General features: G+C 46.0%; 1 protein-coding gene across 1 annotated transcript; it reads right to left on the reverse strand.

The window, feature by feature from the left end:
* Positions 1 to 117: 117 nt before the first annotated feature.
* PPT1 (palmitoyl-protein thioesterase 1) lies at positions 118 to 27,166 on the reverse strand. Its single transcript, XM_003989895.6, has 9 exons — positions 27,011 to 27,166; positions 22,660 to 22,769; positions 22,310 to 22,437; positions 21,929 to 21,999; positions 20,021 to 20,123; positions 5,562 to 5,652; positions 4,206 to 4,304; positions 2,857 to 2,928; positions 118 to 1,652 (listed from the first exon to the last, which is right to left on the reverse strand). The coding sequence occupies exons 1-9, from the start codon at positions 27,132 to 27,134 to the stop codon at positions 1,530 to 1,532; spliced, it is 921 nt and encodes a 306-aa protein (XP_003989944.1). The 5' UTR covers positions 27,135 to 27,166; the 3' UTR covers positions 118 to 1,529.
* Between the last annotated feature and the right edge of the window lie 598 nt (positions 27,167 to 27,764).

Below are 27,764 nucleotides of genomic sequence, written 5' to 3' on the forward strand. Positions count from 1 at the left end.
ACATGGGGCTCAAAACTCACAACCCCTAGATCAAGAGTCACATGTTCTGACTGAGCCAACCAGGTGCCCTGAGGTGTATGTAAGAATACCGAAAAGAAAGAAAAAGGACACCAAGGATAAGAAACTATTCTTTATTTTAGACAATGTCATAAAACTTTTTTCATATTCCCCTACTTGTTACCCTTAATCCCGATCTTTTAGTTGAGAAATAAGGCTTGAGAAAGGTGAGGGGAAAATCATAAAGGGTAAAGTTTACAGCACTAACAAGGTGCTTCCCTCCTGCATAGCTATCATATCTCAAATTGGCATTCTGGAAGAACAGTCTTCCAGGAAGTGCTGATAGGTTTTCTCCAGGTGGGGAGGGGGTGGCCAAGATGTCCATGCTCCGTGTGGGAAACAGATTAAGGTTAGTTTTCTTTACTCTAAAAATGAATTCTGAGTCATTAATATTCGAATGTGAGTTGCTCTCCAACAGGAGAAAAGGTGTATACAATGTTCCCCAAACTTTGAGCAAATCATCCTTTTTTTTCATCAAATACATCAGATATAGTTTACAGCGTACTGATAAATACGGTTTTTTGAGATGGGAATTAGCCTGATCTCTTCCCATTTTTCCTCCCATTGTCTGCCAACACCAGCAACAGAGTGCCTCTAGAATCTAGACCACTGGTCATACTGAGAAAGGACAGGTTAATCAAGGATGGAATGGGAAGAACCAGCTGCCTTGTCAGTTTTCATTTCTACTTGTACATTGTTTTTTAAATTCAAGTATAGTTGACATAACAGTGTTATTGCTGCTTGTACAATTTTTTCACTCCCCTAAGTTAAGCAAGATGCACACCCCCCTCCCCTCCCTTAAGTAATCCAGTTGGGTGCCACTTCCCTCCTTTTGTGACAGAGCACCTAATTCATCACTACCTGAAGGGACAAAAAGAGTGCTACCGAGACCAGACGGTGGCCTAGCAGAACAGATCAAATGCTACCACAGGACAATATACTGAGAAAAGAGAGTAGCCTCAAATTCTGCAGAAACATTAAGCAATACTTTAAAAAGCGCTGGTTGAATCGCCACCAGCAAAATTGAGAGAGCATTTATGGTCACCTCGGGCCTGGATCCCGGCTACTTCTTGGCTTGAAATGCAGCTAGGCTTTCCTGAACAAAGTGTCTGCCTTTAGACTCTAATTGCTTTAGTTTCAGCCTCTTCTGGGCCTGCGCACAGTTCTGACACTGATCTGCAGCAGACTCTGTTTCCTAAGACAGCCTGACCACATTGAGGGGTTGTAAAATAATCTCCATGCATGGTTATTAACTAATTAAACTTGCATTCAACACCATATGCTGATAGGATGAGGCAAAGGATAAGGTTCGAATCTTAGATCTTTCTGAGCAGGGCATGTTAGGTGATAAGTAGAGGGAAGGATTAGTTGCAAGCTGGATGTGAGCTCAGGCTGAGGCATGAAGGGAACTGTCTCCTACTGGTTCAGAAGTGCTTGGGGCTCCCTGAGCTCTGGTGCAAACTACAAGGGTTTCATTCAAGGAAAGGTATGATGTGGGCATAAAACCATGCTTCCGACAGTTGAAGATGGTCCCCTTCTACAGCCAGGAACACTAGCTGGCCAGCATCGTCCATTTTCTTTAGCCCCAGGCGGTCCTGCAGAGAGAAAGGCCATAGTTAGTCAAGAGGCCTAATGAAAAGTTTTACAGTTAAAATAGAATGTTCATTGGCGATAAATGCCCAAAAAGCGGTCTCTGCCCTGTGTAGTAAAATTTAGCTGTACTGTCTGTCGAAAATGCCAAAAAGGATACCTCCCTCCAGTTTTCCTCCTAAGCGTTCGAAACACACATGTAATTGAGACTGTTGTCTGGAGTTCTATATTCTTTCTGAAACTTTCCTAAAGCTTCTGGAGGACCACCTATGTGGGTGGGCAAGCCACAGACAAAACTGCCTCAAAATGTCAGTTAAGTGAGACTGAGCCAAAGACAGGAAAACATTAACTTAAAACACAGCCAACCCTTCAATAACAAACCTCAAGACGCTTTCCCATCCTGCAGTTGAGGATGGCATTACCCACGGTGCCACAGAACACGTACGGCCGGGAGGACGGGCAGTCGACGGTGCCGGAGTGCTGCTTGTAGCTTACCGTCGGTTTGGCTTTCACGATAGGGAGGTTCTTAGTTGTAATTTCCAAAGCTCAACAGACCCCAGCTTCCCTTTCCTTTGATCTCACCCAAGCTGGGGCACCAGATGCAGGAGAAAAGCTAAGAGAGGAGACCACTGGCCTCTGAAGGCAAGTGGTGCAGACAGCACTTGTGACTTTTGGGAGAGTCCCAACAGCATGGAAGGCTCCAGAACTAAAGGTCATGAAATGGTGCGACCTCTGCTTGAGAAACGGCGGGGGGCCTACTGCGCTTCTTTGGGCTCCTGCAGGAGCTCCCCCGGTCACCGCCCTAAATTTCAAGATGGGACTTCGTATCTGTTCATGTTTTAAAGTAACACCTCTCCTATGTTTTCATGATGCACGGGGGATTCTTGGATTTGCACCCTGCACAGCAGCAAAAGAAGCCAGTTCTGAACCTTTTTATCAGAAGGAAGGAGCTGGAGATGATGTGACCGTTGCGCATACTTGAAAACCACGAGGTACAGGTCTTTCATTTGGGATCTACATTTCTGTAAACCGGCGCCTGATAAGCTGGTGTAACAATCAGCACCCTAACAAGCCTCACCCGTATCAAAGCCGGACGCTTCCGGGCACCCACAGCTCCCAGGTGTACGGGACCGGGTCTATCACCCAAGAACCTAGCAGCTTCAGGAACCAGGAGCGGAAAAAAACAGCACCCTTCTCCTCCCCAGTTACCTGTGTGTACAGAGTGGTCTCCTGCAAGGGAATGGTTTCCTTGGCTTGGCCACTTCGGTAAAATCCAAACCACTGCAGGAGACGAGGAAGAAAGGTCAGATCAGATACATAGCCACACACTGTCAGACTGACACTAGAGACTGGCTGGTCGTTAAGATAACCAACAGCATCACAAAGTTGTAGCGAAGAATAAAAAGAGTCTATCTGAGTCATCTCTTTTTCAGGGTGGATCCTGAGGGAGGAGTTCATCTTTCCCAAGAACTTTCTAATTCTCCGGAATTCCTGTTTCTTACAATTACTGAGCACCTATGCTGTGAAAATCCTCATGCTAAGTTCCACACCCGAAAATATATATATATGGTCCCTGTTTTCAACAGTCTATGGAGGCACAGAAGCAACTGTGTAGCACAAGGACCAGCAAACTTTTCTGTAAAGGCCAGATACAAAGTATTTGAGGCTTTAAGAGCCACGTGGGTACAACTACCCAGTCAGTGCTACCATTGTAAACAAAAGCAGCCACTGACGATATTTTAAAAAGGAATATGACTAATTAATAAAATTAAAACAATATGGCTGTATTCCAATAAAAGTTTGTTTATGGACCCTGAAATATGAATTCATATAATTATGTCATCAGATATTTTGATTTTTTTTCTAACCATTAAAAAGTGGTTCATGGGCCATACAAAAGCAGACGGCAGGCTGGATTTGGCCAGCAGGCTGTAGTTTGCTAGTCCCTGGTGACCTGACATAATGTGATGATTCTGCAAAAGAGAGAGCAAATTCTACTTGGAATGGGGATGGCATCCTGGATGGAAGAAGTGACCACTTGAGCTTGGCCTTGATAGATGAATAGGAGCTCATCAGGTGGAAAAGCCCAGGGAAGGGAACTCTAGGGACTAAAAAGCATGAACAAAGGCACGTAAAAGAAACACAGGCCAACTCTGGGTCACTTCAAGAAGTACAAGATGGCTTGATCCTAGTGTATGAAGCGGGTAATGAAGGAAGACTGAGTTGAAAGGACAGGTCAAGGCAGACCTTGCGTGCCAACCTCAGGGATTTACAGACTTTGGGCTGGTGGTTTGGGTCACAGGTCTCTTGGAAAATGTGGTAAAAGCATTAGACCTTTCTTCAGAGAACACAACTTCATAATTTTGCAAACAATTTCAGGTGGCGGGGGTTCCAGCCCCCACTGTCCCAGTTCTAGACCTCAGGTGAAGACGCCCTAAGCTACACAAGAGGTGGCGGAAAGAGACTGAAGGTTTTTCCCCCAGCAGGCAGCTGTTTTTTAATACCATTTACTCCTTCGGTCTCCTGGCATGTTTTGCTGTGCCCACACGGTGTCTCACCTCAGAATCCACTGGGTCCACAATGGAATCATTCAGGAATTTCACCATCACAAACTTCTTCAAGGCCATCAGGTTTCTCTTGTAGGACTCATTGACACCCTGGAGGAAAGGCCAGCAGTATTTCAGGGACAACATCATCAGGTTCCAGCAGGGATGGATGTTAAAGCCTTCAGTGCTCTGGTCTCCCCGACCCTGGGCCACCATATTTCTTCTCCATGGTATGGACTGCTTTTCCAGCTCCCTGCCCAGAATGTATCTTGTACAGCCTTTTCTTACCATCCTATCTGACAATACCCCAACCAACCAGAGCACACAGACGCCAGCGGCCATGAGTCTGTCACTGCACTCTATAGCCATCCATCACACAGGTTAAAGGCTACTACCCAGAGAAAGCCAAGGCAAAATGAGAAACTACACATTCTGAGTGGCTCTGCAATACTACTCTGTTTCTCCCCTACTGCCCTTCAAATTTTGTTTTTAAAAAACAAAAATCGGGGGCACCTGGGTGGCTCAGTCCGTTGAGCATCCGACCTCGGCTCAGGTCGTGATCTCACAGTTTGTGGGTTCGAGCCCCGCGTTGGGCTCTGACAGCTGACAGCTCAGAGCCTGGAGCCTGCTTCGTATTCTGTGTTTCCCTCGCTCTCTGCCCCTCCCCCGCTTGTGCTCTGTCGCTCGCTCTCTCTCAAAAATAAATAAATACAATTTTTCAAAAACAAAAATGGGCACCTGGGTGGCTCAGTGGGTTGAGCATCTGATTCTTGATTTCAGTTCAGGTCACAGTCTCTGTGCTGAGCATAGAGCCTGCTTAAGATTCTATCTCTCCCTCTGCCCGTCCCCCTGCTCACATGCACATGCACGCTCTCTCTCTCAAATAAAAAAAAAAAAAAAAAACTTAAAAAACCCAAAAAATTTGAGAGAAGCCCGCTATAAATTGAGCCATGTAGTTTACCAGAATCGCTCAAACCAAGCTCATGCCTGGGACCCACTCCGCAGTCTCTCTTCTAAGTAAATCTTGCTTCCGAGAAAATCTGACCCCAAAGGGACCCACTAGGAAGGCTTCCCTCAGTAAGACAGCAGCTGCGAAGTTCCACTTAAGCCAGCCAGCAACCTGCTGAGCTTACCCTGCTTCTTCAACACAAGGAAAGGAAAAGGACCTACGGGGAGAAAGCCAGAAGAATCTCAGCCTTCCTAAAAGGAAACAAAGTTCAGAAGCACTGCCTCCCAAAAAACAGAACTTCTGCTTCCCAGGTTCTGCCCAGGATACGTTGGGTAAACAGTCACAGCTGATCTGTTCGTACTGCCCCAGAAGCAAAATGAATGCACAGCTACGGACGGCAGCCTGGGATGGGTGCTTACTCTCTCCTGGTTAATATCTGCCAAGAAGATGCTGTGGTTGCGGTACATGTCCTCCTTTATGGGGTCGTGCCAGTATTCTGCTTGCACCAGGCTGCAGGAAGAAGAAGGAATGAGTGAAGGGGACCGAGCTGCAGGTCAGTCAGCGCACTGGGTGCATGCCCCTGTGCCTAGGGGACCGTGCACAAAGAGACTTCAAAAGGACGAAAGATCGGAGCCGCCAAGTCCCAGGCCTGGCCCGTAAATAGAGCAGACAAGCCTTCCACTGATGAAACAGTTCAAGAGCCCCATGAACAAGACACCGGAGGCAAGGAAGTGCTACTTAGCACGATACAAGAGTCCCACAGAGTTAGGAAAAGGACTCATCAATATTGGTTTCACCATGGCCGTGAGCCCTACCACACTTACACCTCCAGGTCAGGGTGGCACAGGCTGTCCCGCCCACAACCCCACCTCCTTCACCCTCCTCTGCTTCCCATTCCTCCCGAGAGACTCAGCCATCACCACCTCTGTCTCCTCTGCACCCAACCATCCCATCACTCTCTCTTCATCCACCTTGCCATCCTCAGGCTGGGAGGGAGGTCTAAACTTTCAATCACAAAGCGTTTTTCCTATCGTTGACTGATGACACTAGTGTGCAGGATTCTGATAGGTCACATGATTTTTAAAGACAAAAGGCAGGGGGGGGCGGCGCCTGGGTGGCTCAGTCGGTTAAGCGTCCGACTTCCGCTCAGGTCACGATCTCGCGGTCCGTGAGTTCGAGCCCCGATCTCGTGGTCCGTGAGTTCGAGCCCCGCGTCGGGCTCTGGGCTGACAGCTCAGAGCCTGGAGCCTGCTTTTGATTCTGTGTCTCCCTCTCTCTCTGCCCCTCCCCCGTTCATGCTCTGTCTCTCTCTGTCTCAAAAATAAATAAACGTTAAAAAAAAAATTAAAAAAAAAATGACAAAAGGCAGGGATCTGGTGTTGTTTATACAGTTCAGACAGGTTTTCACCTCCTTTTACTTTCCCTCCAGTCTCTCTGCTTCCCCTCCCCTCCGGGCCTTCCCCACCCACGCTGACCCCTCCCCAAGTCCTCCCTGCAGGCACTTCCACTCAGTTCCCATATCCACACCAGGATCCACACCGCAGCATTTCCACCGAGAGCTGAGCATGAACCTGACGGGAGAAGTCCTCTGGGGCAAAGGAGGAGTCAGAACACAGGTGGGGCTCTCTAGCCCAGGCTGGCAGGGGAAAAAAGAAACATTTCTACACCACGAGCTCTCCAGCCTGAGTGGAAGAGCTGCCTCGGAGGTGATGATCCAGAAAGTTCCACTCAGCAGAGCAGGAGGATATGAGAGTCCAGTTTGGAAGCAGCAGAGGTCAGCGCTCCTCACGCCCAGGGCAGGTACGACTGAGGTCAAAGGGGGGCGCTGTCAGCCTGTCGGCAGTCAGAGGGATGTTCTATAATTTCTTTATAAATGTTTGGGAAGTGGGGCGCCTGGGTGTCTCAGTCAGTTAAGCGTCCGACTTCGGCTCAGGTCATGATCTCACGGTCTGTGGGTTCGAGCCCCGCGTCGAGCTCTGTGCTGACAGCTCAGAGCCTGGAGCCTGTTTCAGATTCTGTGTCTCCCTCTCTCTGCCCCTCCCCTGTTCATGCTCTCAATGTTTAGTTTTCACTGATTTTTTAACATGTGATGAACTCCGACCATTTATGCAATACTGACATCGGCACTGGTCTAACACTGTGGTCGCTCACCCTGTGCGAGCTGGCTCCCTGTCCCCCCAAGGACGACTAGCTCCCTCAGCAGCGACATGCTGGCTGGCGCTCAGCAGGACGGCTCTGCCGAAGGGAAGGGACCGACACAGGGATGCCAGACAAGCTCCGAAACAAGTCGGCTGGCGCTGAAGGAGGGGTAGGATGTGGAGACGTGAGCAGAAGGGAAGGCAGGACGGTGAGGAGAACAGGGGAAGAAGCTTCAGGAGTGGGCGCTCAACAGTGTCAAATGCTCAGAAGTGGTGAGCCTCAGCACACACACGTCCACAACAGGTGGCCAGAGTTCCTTCAAAAAATGGTAAGTGAGGGGCACCTGGGTGGCTCAGGCAGTGAAGCGTCTGGCTCTCGGTTTGGGCTCGGGTCATGATCTCACCCTTCATGAGTTCGAGCCCCACGTCGGGCTCTGTGCTGACCAGAGCCTGTGTGGGATTCTCTCACTCCCTCTCTCTCTCTCTGCCCCTCCCTGCTGGTGCGTGCTCTCTCTCTCAAAATAAATAAATAAACTTAAAAAAAAATTTTTTTTTTTTTTTAAATGTCAAGTGAATAAATGCAAATGTCTTTGGATCTTGCCAGACCAGGTTCCGGACACCCAGAATGACAGCGGGGAGCCCAATGGCTGAAAAGGCGGTAGTCCTAGGTCACCTTTTTGTGTGAAAAGGAAACAGAGCTAAGAAGGGGCAACAGGAAGAAATGAAGGACATTTGGTTTGCGAGAAGCTGGGTGCACAGGCAGCAGTGGGGGGAAGGGCCTGAGGCTGAGCAGAAGCTGAAGTGCTGCGGGAGGTAGAGACGTGGGGGGAGGCAGACGGTTCTTCAGGAGGCAGAAAAGAAACATGGGCTCGTTATTATCATCTCCTTTGCACCAGTGAAGGGCCAAATTCAGGGAGGTTAAGCACCTCTCTCAAAACCGCTACACAGTCACAGACAAGGTAGGCTAGGAGCCTAAATCTGTCTGAGTCCACACTCTTTCCAATGCAGCCCGCTCACGAGGCTGTCAGCGCCCCAGAAGTTGGAGCCTTTTTTTCCATCTTTCTGTTTTTAACGTTTATTTATTTTAAAGAGAGAGAGAGGAGGACAGAAGATCCAAAGCAGGCTCTGTGCCGACAGCCAGGAGCCCAGTGTGGGGCTCCAACTCGCAAACCATGAGATGGGTGACCTGAGCCAAAGTCGGGACACCTGACTGAGCCATCCAGGCACCCCCCCCCCACTCCCTACTCCCCACCACCCCCAGTTGAAGCCTCTATCCCTGAGGCCTGCTCTAGCCACTGTGGCTTAGAGACAATAGTAGAAGCATGAGTACAGCACTTACATACACTGGGCCTCTTCTAAGCACTTGACAGACATTAACCTATTTAATCCTGACAAGAATTCCATAGGGGAGATGCTATTATTAGCCTCGTATTTACAAATGAGGCAGCCATACCCAGAGTGATTAAGCAGCTTGCCCGAGGTCGTCCTGCTGGGAGGTAATAAAGCCAGAATAGCCTAGCAGGCAGTCTGCCCCCCCCCCCCCCCAAGCCTTGCTCTTAACCACGATACATGCGTACTGTCTCTGCGGACTGTGGGGTGCACACAGCACCCACAGCCGTGTATTGCACAGACCCAGGTTGGAATCATGGGTATTTGCCTCTCTGAGCTAGATTATAATTATATTTTTTAAGTAATCTCTACGCCCAACACTGGGCTCGAACTCACGACCCCGAGATCAAGAGTCGCAGACTCTTCTGCCTGAGCCAGCCAGGCGCCCCTTGAGCCGGATTCTTTGCAGGGTTGTTGTAAAAATTAAACAAGAGCCGTAAAGCTCGGTAGTGTGTCCATGCGTGGCACAAATTCCACAAAAGGTAGTGCTCTCAGACCTGTCACCATCCCCTTCTGTCCCCCCTCTCCCACGCTCTGAAGCCAGCCGCTTACCAGCAGGCTCGCGCAGAGTCCGCAAGGGGAAATGCTGCTCAAGTCCAAGAGTAAGAGGAACAAGCCCCTGAAGGGGAGCGAAAGGAATGCAGCAGAGCGTGCGCTGAGGGGACGGCCAAACGCTAAGAAGGTCTGATCTAAATCACGAGATGAGTCTTGGTAGAACCTGACAATAATTTAAACTCCAGATGAGGGGCACACTGAAACCGTCCAACTTCAGCTCAGGTCGTGATCTCACAGTTTGTGGGTTCGAGCCCCGCGTCGGGCTCTGTGCTGACAGCTCGGAGCCTGGAGCCTGGAGCCTGCTTTGGATTCTGTGTCTCCCTCTCTCTCTGCCCCTCCCCCACCCAAGCTCTGTCCTTCTGTCTCTCTCTCTCAAAAATAAGTAAACATTAAAAAAAATTTTTTTTAATAAACAAACTCGAGATGAGACAATAAAAGTCCAAGCACAGCCAAGACTTGAAGAGGAACTGGGTAAACGTTGCTATAGTAACTGAAGTAGCGTGGTCGCTGGGTGGAAATAGACAAATAAGCCAATGGAACAGAAGCGCAGCCCAGAAACAGACTCAAGCATAGAAAACCCCAGGTAGATGAAGAGCATGAGAATAAAAACAGAACGTTTTAAAAAAATGAGAGGAAAATATGGGGTAGGAGAATAGCTTTGTGCATCAGTCAGAAGGACTGATAAAGTGGCCTGAATCCAAGTCAGAAGGCACTGCCCCAGATGCTGGTTGTACAACACTGTGAAGGTACTTAATGCCCCTGAACTGTACACTTAAACATGATTCAAACGGGGGGGGCGCCTGGGTGGCTCAGTCGGTTAAGCGTCCGACTTCAGCTCAGGTCATGATCTCACAGTTCGACAGTTCGAGCCCCACATCGGGCTCTGTGCTGACAGCTCAGAGCCTGGAGCCTGCTTTGAGTTCTGTGTCTCCCTCTCTCTCTGCTCCTCCCCCGCTCATGCTCTCTCTGTCTCTCTGTCTCTCTCTCTCTGTCTCTCTCCTTCAAAAATAAAAACATTAAAAAAAATTTTTTAATGATTCAAATGGCAAATTTTTATGTTTTATATATAATATAAACATATTATATATAAACATATATACACATATATATGTTTTACCACAACTTAAAAAAGTAATGTAATACACCCAAACCCAATGAATTATACACTTTAAATGAGAGAACTGTATGGTATGTGAATCGTAGCTCAATAAAACCATCTAAAAAACCAAACTGCAGTCAGCTGAGCATCCAACTCTTGATTTCAGCTCAGGTCATGATCTCATGGTCATGGGACAGAGCCCCATGTGGGAGTGGAGGCTGCTTATTAGGATTCTCTCCCCCTTCCTTTGCCCCTCTCCCCCTAGTGCATGCCCCCATGCACTGTCTCTCTCTAAAAAATTAAAAATTAAAAAAAAAACTAAAAATAAAATAAAAAACCTGTTACATGAAACGAAGACACCATAAGTAAAAAGATGACCCACGGGCTGGGAGAAGTTAAGTGTAACATACCTAACAAAGAAAGGCTTAGTATTCATAATACATGTGCACATGCGTGTATATACTTACAAATCAGTAAGAAAAAGAGCATCCAACAGAAAAACAGGCAAAAACTAGAATAGGCAATTCACAGAAAAGGGACACCCGAGCAGACAACAAATGTGAACAGATGTTCAAGCTGTCCAACAGCACATACAGACTGGAATGCGAAACCATTCTGCACACATCTGACTGACAGACATGTGACATAGGATCAAAAGTTAGTAAGACGAGGGGCGCCTGGGTGGCTTGGTCAGTTAAGCATCCAAGTCTTGATTTTGGCTCAAGTCATGATTTCTCAGTTCGTGGGATCGAGCCCTACGTCGGGCTCTGCACTAACATCACAGAGCCTGCTGGGGATTCTCTCCCTGCTCCTCCCCTACTCACATGCGCACGTGCTCCCTCTTTTGCACTCACTCTCCCTCTCTCCCAAAATAAATAAACTTTTTAAAAAATTATGTTATTGAAGAATTTTATTTTTTTTTAATGTTTCTTTTTGAGAGAAAGAGAGAGAGAGACACAGAATCTGAAGCTGAGCTGTCAGCACATATCCTGACATGGGACTCGAACTCACAAACTGTGAGATCATGACCTGAGCCAAAGTTGGATGCTTAACCAGCTGAGCCACCCAGGAGCCCCAGTAAATAAATAAACTTAAAAAAAAAAAAAAAGATAAGACTGGAGAAAACAGGAACACTCACACTCTGTTGGTAGGAATAGAAATTGGTACAACCACCTCGGCAATACCCAGTCAAGCCTAAAATGCACATGCTAACCACCAAAACAGCAGCTCAGTGCACTGAGTGTTTTCGAAGTACTGTTACCATGTTAAACACTCTACACCTATTAACTCATTTAACCTTCTTTACAATTCGTAAGGTATACTTATTGCTCCGTTTTACAGATGATGAAACTAAAGCAGAGACGTTAGGGAGCATTCCCCAAATTACCCAATGAATCACTAAAAGTCTACATGTGAATTCTGCTAGTAGATAAATTCTTGTACGAGGACTGCTAAGTAATAGAAAATACATATATTGGTCTCCAACCCCGGTTCCTGGCACAGAGCTCCTAAAACCTTGTAACTTCCTAAGTGTTATGTAAGAATACTGGGAGCATCTTTTGTCCTACTCAGGAGGCTCTGGGTGGGCTCCTAGGTGGTTCCTGGAAGGGGCTGGTCACCAGAAAGACCAAACCTCCACCTGAAGCTCGGGATTTTCAACCCTGCTCCCCATTCTCCAGAGAGGGGCTGGGGACTAGAAATGGAGTTAGTAACTCTAAAGTAGGCGTTCAGAGAACTTCCAGGCTGGTGAACACATCCACACCAGAAGGGCACCCACCCCAGCTCCTGTGCTTGGGACCCCAGCGCTCCCAGACCCCACCCAGTGTATCTCTTCATCTGGCTGTTCAACTGTATCCTTTATCATACCCTTTAATAAACTGGTAAACATGTCTCCTTGAGTTCTGTGAGCCGCTCTAGCAAATTAGTCAAACTGAGGAGAGAGAACCTCCACTTTGCAGCCAAGTCGGACAGAGGTTGTGGGTAACCCGCAGACCTACTACTGGCAATGGGCATGTGGGGGGTTGGTGGGCTTGTGAGAGCCCTTCACCTGCGGGATCTGACGCTATCTCCAGGTAGACAGTGTCAGAACTGAGTTAAATTGTAGGACACCCAGCTGATGTCACAGAGAATTCGTCGGTGTGGGAAAACCACCACACATTTGGTGACCGGAAGTGAAGTGTCCTGTGTGAGTAGAGTAGTGGTGTAAAAGTAAAGGAGACACGCAGGAAGATAGACTGGGCTTTTCAACACAAGGGTGTTCCCTCAAAGTTGTTTGTTATAATGAGAAACTAGAAATGCCAAAATGTTTGTAATATGGAAATCAATACACTGTGGTAGTCACAGAATACAGAATGCCACGTAGCAGTCAAGACGAATGAACTAGGGTGCCTGGGTGGCTCAGTCGGTTAAGTGTCTGACTTCAGCTCAAGTCATGATCTCTCAGTCCATGAGTTCCAGCCCTGTGTCGGGCTCTGTGCTGACAGCTCAGAGCCTGGAACCTGCTTCAGATTCTGTGTCTCCCTCTCTCTCTGTCCCTCCTCTACTCATGCTCTCTCTCTCAAAAATAAACACTAAAAAAAAAAAAAAAAAAAAAAAAAAAAAGACAAATGAACTAGATGTATATGTAACCACATGTTTAGATCTCAAAAACATAATATTGAGTGAAAAACTCATTTGCAGCATAAAGTGCACAAGATATTCATAACGTTTTAAATATATAAAATAATACTATTAAGGATAGATATGTATATAAATATACAAAATATTTTTAATGGACATAATTTTTTCAGTTTTATTTATTTATGTTGAGGGAGACAGAGACGGCAGGCGCGGGGGAGGGGCAGAGAGAGAGGAAGACAGAGAAGCTCAATCAGGCTCCGAGCTGTCAGCACAGAGCCTGATGTGGGACTCGAAACCACAAATTGTGAGACCATGACCTGAGCCAAAACCAAGAGATGGACACTTAACCGACTGAGACACCTGGGCGCCCTTCTACTACTCTAATTTCTTGACAATGGTTGTCACCAGAGAAGGAGGACAGAGAACGGAACCTGGCAGAGATATGTAGAATTCAGTGTTATCTGAAATGTTTCAGTTCTTAAAATATCTGAGACAAATATGACAAAATATTACTTCTAGGTCTCAGATTACATTACTCTTTATACTGTTTTGAACAGTTAAAAAGTGCCTAAGGGAGCTTCAGTGGCTGCCTCAGTATTTCCAGAAAAGGGAGTGGCAAGTTGAGGGTGAAGGCATGGGGACAGTGGGACACCTGTGGATGAGCGCTCTATGAGAGCTGCTGGGGGCAGAGGCCCTGCCAAGCACTGGGCATGCAGGGCCGAGGGCCTCGGACCAAGGGGAGGGCCACTTAGGAGAGCAGAGCTGGCCCAGAAGAAGAGGAGAGGCCAAGGCTGAGGCCAGGGCAACAATGCAGTATTCCCTGGGGCAGGGATGGGCACAGGATAGCAAGGTGGAAACCGGAAGAAGAAATCCAGGAAGGGTGCCAGCTTCTCAAAGGGGAACTAGAAGGCAGACTTCACATCCACAAGGTGAGAGAGAACGGTCACCCTCACCATTCCTCACTGCTGCCCACACTGAGCCTGGCCAGGGGCTGGTGCGGGAAAAGGCCTCCCTCACTAGCTTCCCAGAGTACTCCATTAAATTTGCTTTGCTAAGGCTAAATGATCTCAACAGTGTAGAAGACATCTTGAGGGGTCCCTGCCTAAGTCAAAATCAACCCTCTCTTGTCTGGGAACTGTATCCTTCCTGCCCTGCCCCTCCTGGTTACAGGGGCAAGTATAACTGGTATGTAAGGTCCCACTTCTGTGGCCACAGTCGATGACACAGACCTGACCTGAGCTGGGGCACGGTCCCTTCCTCAAGAATCTGGATTGGGACAGAAGATTCCAGCCTTGCCTGAGATAATAACCTAAGCAGAGACGATTAAAAACTTAGAAGCTGGGGCACCTGGGTGGCTCCGTCGGTCGAGCATCCAACTCGGCTCGATTGGTCGAGCATCCAATCTCATGGCTCAGGTCGTGATCTTAGCGTTTGTGAGTTCAAGCCCTGCATTGGGCTCTGTGCTGACATCGCAGAGCCTGCTTAGGATTCCCTCTCTCTGCCCCTCCCCTGCTCAATCACTCTCTCTCTCTCTCAAAATAAATAAACTTAAAAAAAAAAAAAAAAACCCAAAAACTTGGAAGCCGGGCAAGGCCACCTTTTGCCATGTGGGTGGCCAGAGAGGCTGGTGTGCGTGGAGAGAGGTAGCAGCAATGCCAGCTGGAGACAGATGGACCTGGCTGTCTGTGACTCCCATTCCTTGATTCTAGAACCTCTGAAACCTTGAGTACCAACAGACTATGAACTACTTTAAAAATTTACTTTGGTTTGGTTATTCGCCCGCAACGAGAATCCTTCTGGGTACAAAGGGCAGCCTAGGAACATACTGCCAGGAGAACACAATCTCCTTCTGTCCCTTTACACCCTCACCTCCCCCTTCCCGCCTCTCTACTGGGACTACCTGCCTCTTTAAATCTCATACTGACCATCTGCTAACCGGAGATATACATAGAAATAGAAAATAAACTTTACAAAGAAAAAGCAACCCCATAAAATTAGAGAAGTATCAATCTGTAAACGAACTGGTGAGAATTCAGAATCCATTCCCCAGGGAAACCATGTGATACATGCTGAGATGTATCCTGGCTTGCAGTCTAGTTCAGCTACATTATGAAACGTATCTCGTGTCATTCCACTTCTCTCCATCTCATTGAGCGTCCACACCACCAGCACCTCTTAGCAAGACGCTGCAACAGCCCCTGCTTTTCCTCTACCCACTTTCCAATCTGCTCTCTACAAAGCAGTGGAGACCTTCCAAAAACATGTATCGGGCCATGTTACTCCCTTGCTTAAAACCTGCCAGTAGCTTCTCCTGATGTTTTGAAGGAAACCCAAACTGCCGACGTGACCTGCACGTCCCTGCCGATGTAGCCCCTGCCAACTCTCCCGTCTATCACTAAACTTGTTGCCAGGGCCTAGAACGAGCCCAAGGTGTCCCAGGGTCAGGCCTTTGTGCCTACTGTTCCCTCCGCCTGATGGCTCTTCCCTTAGCTCCTCCTGTGCTCCCTTTCATCTTTCAGATCCCGGCCTCAATACCTATTCTCCAAAGACCATTTTGTCCAGAGTAGATACGGCCTCCACTACCCTCCGCCACTACATCCTGTTTCTTTCTACCACCGCCTTAGCACTGTTAGGGGTGGTCCCTGCCTCTGTTCACTTGGAGCCTCCTTTTCCCCACTGACAGGTTACTGCATGACAGCAGGGACCGTCATTGTCTCATTCTCCCTTTATCTGCCAGACCTACCACAGGGCCTGGCAAACTGCAGCGCAACAGCTGATGGAATTATGAATGGAATGCTTTAGAACTGCAACTAAAAGAAGACAAAACCACTGCAATACTTAATAAATAACAGAAACAGGAAGTTCAAGTTGAATAAATACTTTAAACACAACACCACTAGTGGTAACAGCCCAAACCTGCCTACTTGGTAAGAACTGAGCACGGCACTGAATTTCTGTGCAGGGAAGTATTACCACGTACTCCATGCTGGGGAAGAGGAAGAGGTTTGAAGACATACTAGGCCGCGTAACTAGAGGGGATAGAACTGAGTGTCTCCCAACAGGTGCCTAGAAAGACGGGCATTCTTTTTTTTCTCCCATATCTAAAGAGGTCTTTATTTTCCCTTCACATCTGGTTGCTCCTTGAAGATTGGGCATAGAATTCTAGGATGGAAATCACTCTCCCTTAAAACACAATGGTACTGTGGGTGCGTGGGTGGGGTACGTGGGTGGTGCAGTTGGTTAAGCATCTGACTCTTGATCTCAGCTCAGGTCATGATTTCACAGTTTGTGAGGTCGAGCCCCGCATCAGGCTCTGTGCTGATGGCGTAGAGCCCGCTTGGGATTCTGTCTCTCCCTCTCTCTGCCCCTCCCCTGCTTGTGCTCACTCACTCTCCCTAAATAAATAAATGAATACATTTAAAGAATTAAAAAAGAACACAAAGGTACTGGGTGGCTCAGTTGGTTAAGCATCCGACTTCAGCTCAGGTCATGACGTCACGGATTGTGAGTTTGAGCCCCACATTGGGCTCTGTGCTGACAGCTTAGAGCCTGCTTGGGATTCTTTCTCCCTCTCTCTCTGTTCCTCCCCATGCCCTCATGAATAAATACACACGTACATAAATAAGGACACAAAGGTACTGCATCACTGCCTTCTAGCTAGCAGTGCTGCTGGCAGGAGGGGCGGTCAGTAGTACGGATTCTGTGGGCGGCCTCCCTGGGGTCTCCTCTTTATCCCGGTGCTCTGAAATTTCACAGGAGCGTACCTCAACGTGGATCTTTTTTCACTGTTGCCCTAACCACTTAGCGAGCCTTTTCTGTCTGGAAACTCATGTCCTGTCGACCAGAGAAATTTTCTTGTATTGCTTCTTTGATAATTCCAATCCACCCTTTTCCTCTGGATGACTCTCAGAACTCCTATGGGTCAGAAACTGGACTTCCCAAACAGCTAAATGTCTTTCATTTTGTCAGTTCTCTTTTTTTTTCCTTTTAACCTCTTTGAGTTTTTGTTCTAATTTCTAGATTTCCTCATGTGCATAGTCCCGTATTGCGCACACATTTTTGTTGTTGTTTATTTTTAATTTCCAGGAGCTCTCTTTTACTCTCTGACTGGTGGTTTCATTCACATTCTTTTCTGGTGCCCTGGATCATAATTCTTTATCTCCAAAGATAATAATTATAGGCTTTTTTTTTTTTTTTAAGGTTTTCTTTGGCTCCTTGAACTGCCATCTTTTCTTTCTAAGTTGCTTTTTATACTTTTTGTTGGTTTTGGTCTGTCTTTCACCTTAGAAGCTTTCCTCAGATGTCTGACTGGGGGTCCAGGCTCATGGTTTATACAGACACCACAAAAGCTGGCTGGAGGCTCCTCATGTGAGAACAGAGCCTACCTCCTGGTGGCTTCACCTCAGGGGGGTCAAGAGGAATCCTATCATCTTGGAGGATTCCAAAACATCAACCTGTAGATCTTTTCTCTGGGGCCAGTCAGGTTTTCCAGAGACGGGCCTGCCGCTGAACAACACCCTAGCAGGTAAGAAGCCTCAATGCTACCATTCTGGGAACTGAGTGGGAGGGAAGGGGGAAGGCGTGGGTTTTCTATGTGGTGTCTTACCACCATCCTGTGCCCGTTGTCTCAGAGGCTGGCACTTCTCTAGTTAAATTGCTCCAGAGAATAAATTTTGCTTTTTTTGTCACAATGGGGGAGGAGCAATCACTTGGATGTGCACTCACGGGAACCTGCAGTTTGATCATTCCTTATATAGAAAAATTTTTCCCCAACAAAAAGTCCTGTTTTTAGCCCCAGGCACTTATGTCTACCTTCCAAAGGATCTTATGCACCTCATTCCTGACCCTTTCTGGAGCTATAAAAAGTGAATCTGTTCCCTTTTTGTCAGTGCATCCTTCTATAGACATACAAGGTTTCAACGTTTTCTGCTAAAACAATTATCACTCATTCATCTGCTTTCTTTTAAAAACATGTTGACATCTGTTATTGTCTCTTCTCTCCTGTTTTCTCTGTCCTTGTGGGTTTATTACTTTTTATTCTTTTGCTACTAGTTGATTATTATTCCAGTAAAAGGAGGAAGTGAAGACAAACACATCAATCTACCACTTTTAATCAGTTACATGTGACTGGCTCCCCGCCATGACTGCTCATTTATAGTCACTAACAATTCTGATTGCCAAGGGTTGTATTTGGTTCACAAAAGAAACACAAAGAAAGAAAACGTTGAATTTTTCTGAGGCATCTGGGCAAGAGTTAGAAGAATAATGAGTAAAGAATAAATAACAATGAAGTTTAAAGAAGTCACACATATCCATGAGCAGAGAGAACACGTAGAATATAGACAACCGAGCTGTGACTAGTCAAAACAGAGTTAGGGGTAAAGCTTAGCAGAGGTTTGAGATGCCTAATGGAAGAGGGGGTGGAGACATAGAAGTATCTTAGTTTCAGGGTGCCTAGCTGGCTCAGTCGGTGGAGCATGTGACTCTTGATCTCGGGGTCATGAGTTTGAGCCCCACATTGGGTGGATTTGAGAAAAATAAAATAAAATCTTAAAAAAAAAAAAAAGTATCTTAGTTTCTTTCACTGACCACCAGGTGGCACTACTGACCCAACACAGCTTTGTCGCTGTGCATGTAGCCAAAGGGTAGGAAAGGAAGAGACAGCTAGCCGTAGTTGTTTCCATATGTGAGTCACTGGCAAGGCTGAACCCTGGAAAATGGCTTCAAGGAAGTGTTGTATTGAAGAACTGGTATTAGACAAGAATGATATGCTTTGAAAACCTGTAGGGTAGGGGCGCCTGGGTGGCTCAGTTGGTTGAGCGGCCGACTTTGGCTCACGTCATTATCTCGCAGTCCATGAGTTCAAGCCTCGCGTCAGGCTCTGTGCTGACAGCTCAGAGCCTGGAGCCTGTTTCAGATTCTGTGTCTCCCTCTCTCTGACCCTCCCCCGTTCATGCTCTGTCTCTCTGTCTCAAAAATAAATAAACGTTAAAAAAAAAATTAAGAAAAAAAAAAAAGAAAACCTGTAGGGTAGCTACCAGAGCCATACTAGTCGATGCCAAATCTGTTATCGTTTAGAATACTCCTGGGTGGCTTGGTCGGTTAAGCGTCTGACTTTGGCTCAGGTCATGATCTCACAGTCCGTGAGTTCGAGCCCCGCATCGGGCTCTGTGCTGACAGCTCAGAGCCTGGAGCCTGTTTCAGATTCTATGTCTCCCTCTCTCTCTGCCCCTCCCCTGTTCATGCTCTGTCTCTCTCTGTCTCAAAAATAAATAAACGTTAAAAAAAAAAAAAAAAAAAAAGAATACTCCACACCTACTAAATCCAAATCTAATCTCTGATCCCAGGAATGAAGCCCCAGGATCCATTTTAATGAATTTCCCAGGGGTTCTGATGTATAATTTAAGTTTGGAAACAATTGAAAAGAATACACTCCAAAAGTGATTCTGTACATTTTTAAATATCCAAACACATCTGAGTAGTTGCAAACACTGACATAGGAGGCTAAACCCTCATTACTGACAACACAAAGAATCTGTCATCCAAAATATATACGGTAATTTCTTGGGCTTGGGATTTTTTTAAAGGCTCTTTTGTTAGTTTTTTTAAGATGGAAATTTATTTTGTTTTTAATTACATTCTTTCTATATTAAAAAAAAAAAATACCCTAAGAAAACCCTGGGTGGCTCAGTCGGTTAAGCGCCTGACTCTTGATTTTGGCTCAGGTCATGATCTCACAGTTCGTGACTTCGAGCTCCATGTTGAGCTCTACGCTGATGGTGCAGAGCCTGCTTGGGATTCTCTCTCTCCCTCTCTCTCCCTCTTTCTCTCAAAATAAATAAAATAAACTTTATATATATGCATATTAAAAGAATACCCTCCCTTCCTTTTTAAAATTAGTATTAAAGCAGTTTTAGGTTTACAATATAACTGAATAGATAGCACAGAGATATTTACAAAAAGCCTCTCATTTGAATATCACTGGCCCCTACTCCTGGAATCACTGCTACCATGAAAGTCAGCATGATATTTTCATGCAATGACAGTTCTGTATCTTTTTTTAGCCAACCATACATACCGTTCTTGAACAGCTTTGTTGTAAGCCCCAACATTCAGCGTTTTTCTGATCAAGTCACAGATGTGAGAGCTCTCCCCTGGGCACCGAGGGAGTCCATAAACACCTACAACAGCAGAAGCCAAATATCCATTCTTTCAAGAATTGTGTACTGAGTAACTACTATGTGCAAGGCACTGTGAGGAATAAAACAGACCTGAACTAGCCTCTGATCTCGTTCACTTATTCCTCAAGAAAATATGTATTGAGGGGTGCCAGGGTGGCTCAGCTGGTTAAGCGTCTGACTTCGGCTCAGGTCACAGTCTCACGGTTCATGGGTTCAAGCCCCGCATCAGGCTCTCTGCTGTCAGCGCAGAGCTCACTTTGGATCCTCTGTTCCCCTCTCTCTCTGCCCCTCCCCTGCTTGCTCTCTCTCTCTCTCTCTCTCTCTCTCAAAAATAAATAAACACTTAAAAAAGAAGATAACGTAGAGCATGCATACCAAAACCAGCTTCCCCCTGACGCTCCTATACTCTTTTCTGCCTAAGGACCTTGGCACCGGCCGTTCCCTGGTAGATGTATTTCCTCTCTCACTGCTTCAGTGGTTGGACTCATTTCATCTCTCAGGTCGGAGCTTCGGGAAGTCACATCCGACTCCCCTAACTCAAGTAGTGCCTAACCCCAATTCCTACCCTTCCCCCACTTCCACCTTCCACCTTCATCATCCTCATCAATAACATTTTCAGGGTTGCCCGGCATAGTTCTAACCATATGTCGGCAATAATTCATTTAATCTTCATGACCATGAAGAGAGGAAATCATTATTTGTACCATATTACAGATAAGAAACTTCTGAACAGGAAGATGAAATACTCTGCCCAAGGTTAGATACGAAGTGCTAAGAGTCAGGATATGAACACAGGCAGTTTGGCTCTAGAGCACACACGTTTAACCACTGCCCTGTCTCTTAAGTATTATCCTATTTTTTTTTAATGTTTATTTATTTTGAGAGAGAGGGAGAGCAGGCATGGGCATGACTGGGGGAGGGGCACAGAGAGAGGCAGAGAGAGACCTGGGGCTCCAACCCACAAACCGTGAGATCATGACCTGAGCCTAAACCGAGGGTTGGACGCTTAGCTGACTGAGCCACCCAGGGACCCCCTGTCCTATTTTTTTCTTCTTGATCATAGTTTTCACTCTCTGTATTTATTTATTTCCTTGCTTCATTGTCTATTTCTTCCCTACCCCCCAACTAGAATGTTAATTTCCTGAAGACAGGGACCTTGTCTGTCTTACAGATTTTCAATACATGTTTGTTGACTGAATGAATGATAAGGTTTTTACCAACATGCATTTGAATAACACTTGTGTTTTTTAAAAACAAGGAGCATGGGTGGCTCAGTCAGTTAAGCATCTGACTCTCGATTTCGGTTCAGGTCATGATCTCATGGTTCGTGGGACCGAGCCCCATGCTGGGCTCTGTGTTGACAGTGCAGAGCCTGCTTGGGATTCTCTCTCACCCTCTCTCTCTGTCCCTCCCCAACTCATGCACACGCGGGTGTGCGTGTGTGCTCTCTCTCAAAAGAAATACACTTTTAAAAATAAATAAACAGGGGCGCCTGGGTGGCTCAGTCAGTTAAGTGTCCAACTTGAGCTCAGGTCACGATCTCATGGTCTGTGAGTTCGAGCCCCGTGTCAGGCTCTGTGCTGACAGCTCAGAGCCTGGAGCCTTTTTCAGATTCTGCGTCTCCCTCTCTCTGACCCTCCCCCGTTCATGCTCTGTCTCTCTCTGTCTCAAAAATAAATAAACGTTAAATTTTTTTTTTAATATAAATAAATAAATAAATAAATAAATAAATAAATAAATAAATAAAATCAAGTGGTTGTGTGGATTAGAACGGAGAAAAAAGGAGGCAAAGAGGCCAAGGTTACCTTGATGTTGTCCCCCAACCGAGATCAGATTGATCATGGGTGGTGACGGGCATCTCTGAGCCACTGCCCTCCTGGGGGAGAAAAGGATTATCAGATGGAAATGTATCATCAACCACCAACTTCCCAGATGAAGCTACTTCATTCCCTGTGATTCCCCAAAGCCAGGGAGTGTCAGGATTTCCCCCAGATGGCCAAACAAATCCTTATTCTTTCACAGAAAATAAAGTTCCATAAAGCTTTTTACATGGAGACATCTTAGAATAGTGTTCCTTCCAAGATAGATGAAGAGCTCAAAAGAATTAGAGGAGTGGCTAGATCTGAATGAAAGAAAAAAAAATTCAATCCCATGTAAGTCGTATGACATCACAGAACAGGACTTACAGAAATTGGCCTCCCTGGGAGAATCCCATAGCATTGTAGCCTTGCTGTAATTTAGGGTCCTTAGCCAGAATCTGACACACTGTTGTTACTTGGGAATTGACATTCAAGAAGAAGCTGTTCTCCACATCCTAAAAGAGGAGCCACAGGGGAAGGATGGGGATGAGAACCACCACTGGTGTCTTCTCTAAGAAGGCAAATTTGTTTCGTTGGAATCTGCACACAAGCCACTCAAGAGTTAAAGTATCATTGCAAGATTTGCTGCTAACAATGCAAGACAAAGCATTTTAATAGTACATTCTATGAAATCAGTCAGCAAACCTTCAAAGGAACAGAGCTGTGAAGGGCCTTACCTCCATCAGGGTCTTCCCAATCTCTAAAGATAAGACATAAATTCCAGGTATTTTCTTCTCAACCATTTTTTTAATAGCACCCATGCTTAAGGGATTACAACAGCTGTCTCCTAGACAACAAAGACAATGGCAGATATTCATGAACCAGGTTACATAGTTTTTAAAAAGTTTTAAGCTTCAAAGGGCATTATAAAGAATGTGAAACATGACATGTCTGGGTGGCTCAGTCGGTTGAGCGTCCGACTTCAGCTCACGTCATGATCTCACGATTTGTGAGTTCGAGCCTCGCATTGGGATCTGTGCTGACAGCTCGGGGCCTGGAGCCTGCTTCAGATTCTGTGTCTCCCTCTCTCTCTGCTCCTCCCCTGCTCACACTCTGTCTCTCTCTCAAAAATAAATAAAGATTAAAAACAAAAATTTTTCTTGAAGTGAAACATACAGAATGGGAGAAAATATTTGCAAAAGGAAAAAAATAAAAAGGGAGAAAATATTTGCAAAAGGAAAAAAATAAAAAGGGAGAAAATATTTGCAAATCATATATTTGATAACGGTTTAATACCCAGGATACACAAAGAACTCTTACAACTCAACAAGAAGTTAACCTAATTTAAAAATGGAAAAGGGACTTGAACAGACATGTTTCCAAAGGAGATATACAAATGACCAACAAGCATATGAAAACACGTTCAACATCACTGGTCATTAAGGAACTGCAAATCGAGGCACCCCGTGGCTCAGTCAGTTGAGCGACCGACTTTGGCTCCGGTGGTGAGCTTTGAGCCCCTCATCAGGCTCCCTGCTGTCAGCGCTGAGCTGGCTTCTGATCCTCTGTCCTCCTCTCTCTCTGCCCCTCCCCACTCTCAAAAATAAACACTAAAATAAATAATTAATTTAAAAAAGGAAATGCAAATCAAAACTATAATGAGATACCACCTCACACCCACTAGGATGGCTTTAATTTAAAACACTGGAAAGTAGCAAGCAAGGATGTGGAGAAATAGGAACCCTTGTACATTGCTGGTGGAAATGTAATATGATGCAGCCATCGTGAAAAGTTTGGTGGTTCCTCAAAAAGGTAACCCTAACAATTACCATAGGATGCAGCAATTTCCCTTCTAGATATCTACCCAAGAGAAATTAAAACATGCCCATACAGAAACATGTACCTCAATGTTTACAGCAGCACTATTCATAATAGCTAAAAGGTAGAAGTGACACAAATGTCCACCAATGGATGAGTGGGTAAACAAATTGTGGTAGACACATACAGTGGAATATTATTCAGCTGTAAAAAACAAAAGAAATACACATGCTACATACATATGTACATATGCTACAATGTGGATGAACCTAAATTCACATTAAATTCACACTAAATTCACATTATTATAAGTGAAAAAAGCTAAACACAAAAGGTCACATAATGTTTGATTCCCTTTATATAGGATATATCTAGAACCAGCAAATCCATAAAGACAGAAAACAGATTGGACATTGGACATTGGACAGGAAGTGTTGGGAGTGGGGAACAGAGTGGTTACTTACAGGGTACAGTGTTTTCTGGGATGATGAAAAAAACTTGAAACTAGAGAGGAGCGCTGGTAAAACAATATTATGAATACACTAATTGCCACTGAATTGCATACCTTAATATGGTTAATTGTAGGTTACATGAATTTCACCTCAAAAAAAAAAAAAAGACCATTTTTTGCGTGGCTCGTGTTTTCTCAAGTAATAACAAACTTCGAAAGCCCACACAATACAGTTGGGACACCGAATTCATAACTGAAAAGTAAGCAGAGGTGCATATTACCCTGCCTTATCATTTGGAACATTTGGGGTTAGTAGAGTCAAGAGCACTTAGGAATCAAACTCAAGGACTAGGACTAGGGAAAGAAAAGTGAAACGCCTAGGGCACAAAATTTCAGGAGGTACTCACTCACAGGTTCGTGCAAGTGCTGACCCTGAACTTCTACGAGCTAGAAAGTGAGTGCCTTCTTAACTTTTGCAATGTAGGGGTCTCCTTGCCTCGTCCTACTCCCAGCCCTGTTTCTTTTCCTGTTTCAAAGAACTAAAACCAAGAACCGGAAGAAAAGTGACTGGCCGCTCAGTTGGAGAAGTAGGCTGAGATCATTTTCCATTTTGAGCTTAATCATCCCATTTCTAACTTAAGAGGAACCTTAAGAATTCATTTTTAAAGAAGGAAAAGCTGAGGCTTAAAGCATCCTCTATTTGTCTCATAATAACTTCTTTTAACTCCACTGTAGTAGCCCTGGAACCCAGCACAGAGCTTTGAGAAAACTGTTTATATTTGCTGACTGTAATTCCTCTTCAGGGTTTTCTTTCTTTCTTTCTTTCTTTCTTTCTTTCTTTCTTTCTTTCTTTCTTTCTTTTCCTTCCTTCCTTCCTTTCTTTTTTTAACGATTTCATTTATTATTTACTTACTTTTGTTTTAGAGAGAGAAAGAAAGAGTGCGAGCGGGAGAGAGGGGCAGAGGGAAAGAGAGAGACTCTTAAGCAGGCTCCATGCCCAGCGCAGAGCCCAAGACCGGGCTCGATCTCATGAGCGTGAGATCGTAACCCGAGCAGAAATCACAAGTCAGATGCTCAACCAACTGAGATAGCCAGGCACCCCCAAAACTGCTTTTGTTAAGGTTATCAGTGATCTTCAGGTTGCTAAATCCAATAAGCAGTTCTCACTTGACCTGTTGATAAAATTCCATGCAGCTGATTACTCCCTTCCTCTGGAAACATTTTCATCGGACTTCCGGGACATTGCACTCTTCTGACTTGCCTCCACCACCACCGTCTCCTTAGCTCCTTAGTTTCTCCTCCTCTCAACCTCCAAATGTTGGCAGCGCCTCAGGCCTCAATCTTTACACCTCTTCTCTCCTCGTGTACACTCGCTGTCATGATCCTGCTCAGTCTCATGGCTTTAAATGCCAGCCACACACTGAAGGCTCCCAACATAAATCTCCAACTTGTATTTCTGTCCTAGACTCCACACTCCAAATGGCTCTACAACATCTGGATGTCTAACAAGCATCCCAAATCTAGTAAGTCCAAAAGCAGACTACTGATCTTCTCCCTACCCTAAATTTGCTCATCGTACAGGCTTCCCCATTTTGGTAAAATGACAACTTCATCCTTCAACTTGTCCAGCCCCCAACCATGGAATCATCCTTGACTCCTTTCTTTCTTGCTCATCCCAAATCTAATCCGTTAATAAATCCCATTGGTTCCACCTTCAGAAGATACACAAACTTTGACCGCTTCTCAATATCTCCCCTATTACTATATTGTTTCAGGCCACCACCATCTCTTGTTTAAGTTGTTGCAATTGCTTCCTAACTTGTCTCCCTGCAAATGTCTGTGTCCCTCTACAACCTATTCTTAATATAGCAACTAGAGTGGTCCTTTTTAAAGTGTAAGTCATATTATGTTACTCATGTGCTCAAATCCCTCAAGGGCTTTCCAACTCATTGTAGCCAAGTCCCTTTGTAGGCCCCAGCATCCCCAACCACCCCAACCTAAACCCCTATTTTCTTCTCCTTGCTCACTCAGTTTCAGCCCCGCTGACCTGAATGCTGTTCCTCCAACATATCAAACATACTTCTGCCTCAGGGCCTTTGCATTTGTTGTTCCTTCTACCAGCTATCCACAGGGTATCCTCCCTCATCCACTTCAGCTCTTTGCACAGATGTCACTTTCTGGGTGAATCCTTTCCTGACCCTGCTTATAAAATTGCAAGCCCCCATCTCCATTTCTCTCCCGCTCCCGGCTTTACTCTTCTCCATTGCATTTGCCACCATTTTATTTAAAACATACTACACGTTTTAGTTATTTCTTTATAGTCTGTGTCTCCCCCTGGAAAATAAGTTCAGAAAGGGCAAAGACTTTGTTCAGTTCACGGTCTTATCTTCAGCATCTAGTAGGTGCTTATTAACTACGTGTTAAATGGAAACATGAACCTTAGGTACCTAACAAATCTCTATTCAGTGTGCGAATGAATAAAAGGATGGATGTCCTGGTCATGCAGCCACAGCCAGGACTGCCTCAAGTGCCAGACGCTGCACCCTGACGCCAGCGCCGTGAGAATTAAGCCAAGAACCGCCCAAAATACCCTAACGCAGCGCACGGGTCTCTGCCAGAGCTCACCAAAAGACAGTCCCTTCTCCTCTCTCCCTTTCCAATGCAGAGGAGCCCCCCCCCCCCCCAAATCCTAAGACGTCGGGCCAGCCTGGTGCTGTGCGACCACGGTCCTCGCTCTCCACCTCGCACTCTGCCGATGCGAACCCAGGTTGGGAAAGAGGAGTCGCCAAACCCTCCTGCTTCTCTTCTCCCTCACTCACCCATTCCATGCCAGATGACCAGCGGCAGCGGCACCGGCGGGTCGAGATGCCCCAGTGCAGGTGCCGCGCAAGACCCCGGCAGAAGAGCGACGGCCAAAAGCCACAAACAGCTGGGCGACGCCATCTTGACCCAATCACGTGACCGCGCTCCCGGGGCCTGGACCCGGCGCCTGCGGGGGCGGACAGCGCGCTCCCCACCCCGCCCGCCACCATCAATCAAAATGAATGCCCGGGGTCATTCAACGCTTACTGCACATCAGACGTTCTTCCGTGTGCTTTTTCCCTGTTAGCAAATTTAATCCTCGTAACGCTGTGTACGCTTCTCCCCATTTTACAGGTCTGGACACTGAGGCCCTGAGAGTTTGGGTCAGGTGCAGAGTTCACCGAGATAGCAAGTTGGTGGGTCCAAAGTGGTTACTCAGCTGACGAACCGTACTGCCTTTGGGAGAAAAATGCTTTGTGGAGGGAAGAAAGGAAGGAGGGATTCGGCTCTCTATTAGAAATGGAAGGTGAGGGATCATTTCCAGCCAGGGTTAATAATGGCAGGGTGTGGTATTCGTCCTGGATCTTGAAGGAAAAACAGGATTTCAACAGGCAAAGATGAAATGCAGGAGGACTGAAATGAGCCAAAGTATAGAGGTGGAAAAGAATGGTGTGGTTGTTTTTGTTTTTTTTTTTTTTAGAAGTGGCAGGGCTTCCCGACTGACAAGAACATGTGTTGGATGTGGAAATCACTGCCACTTGCTGGTTTAAT

The sequence above is a fragment of the Felis catus genome, chromosome C1, assembly GCF_018350175.1.
Source record: "Felis catus isolate Fca126 chromosome C1, F.catus_Fca126_mat1.0, whole genome shotgun sequence".
In the NCBI taxonomy this organism is placed as follows: Eukaryota; Metazoa; Chordata; class Mammalia; order Carnivora; family Felidae; genus Felis; species Felis catus.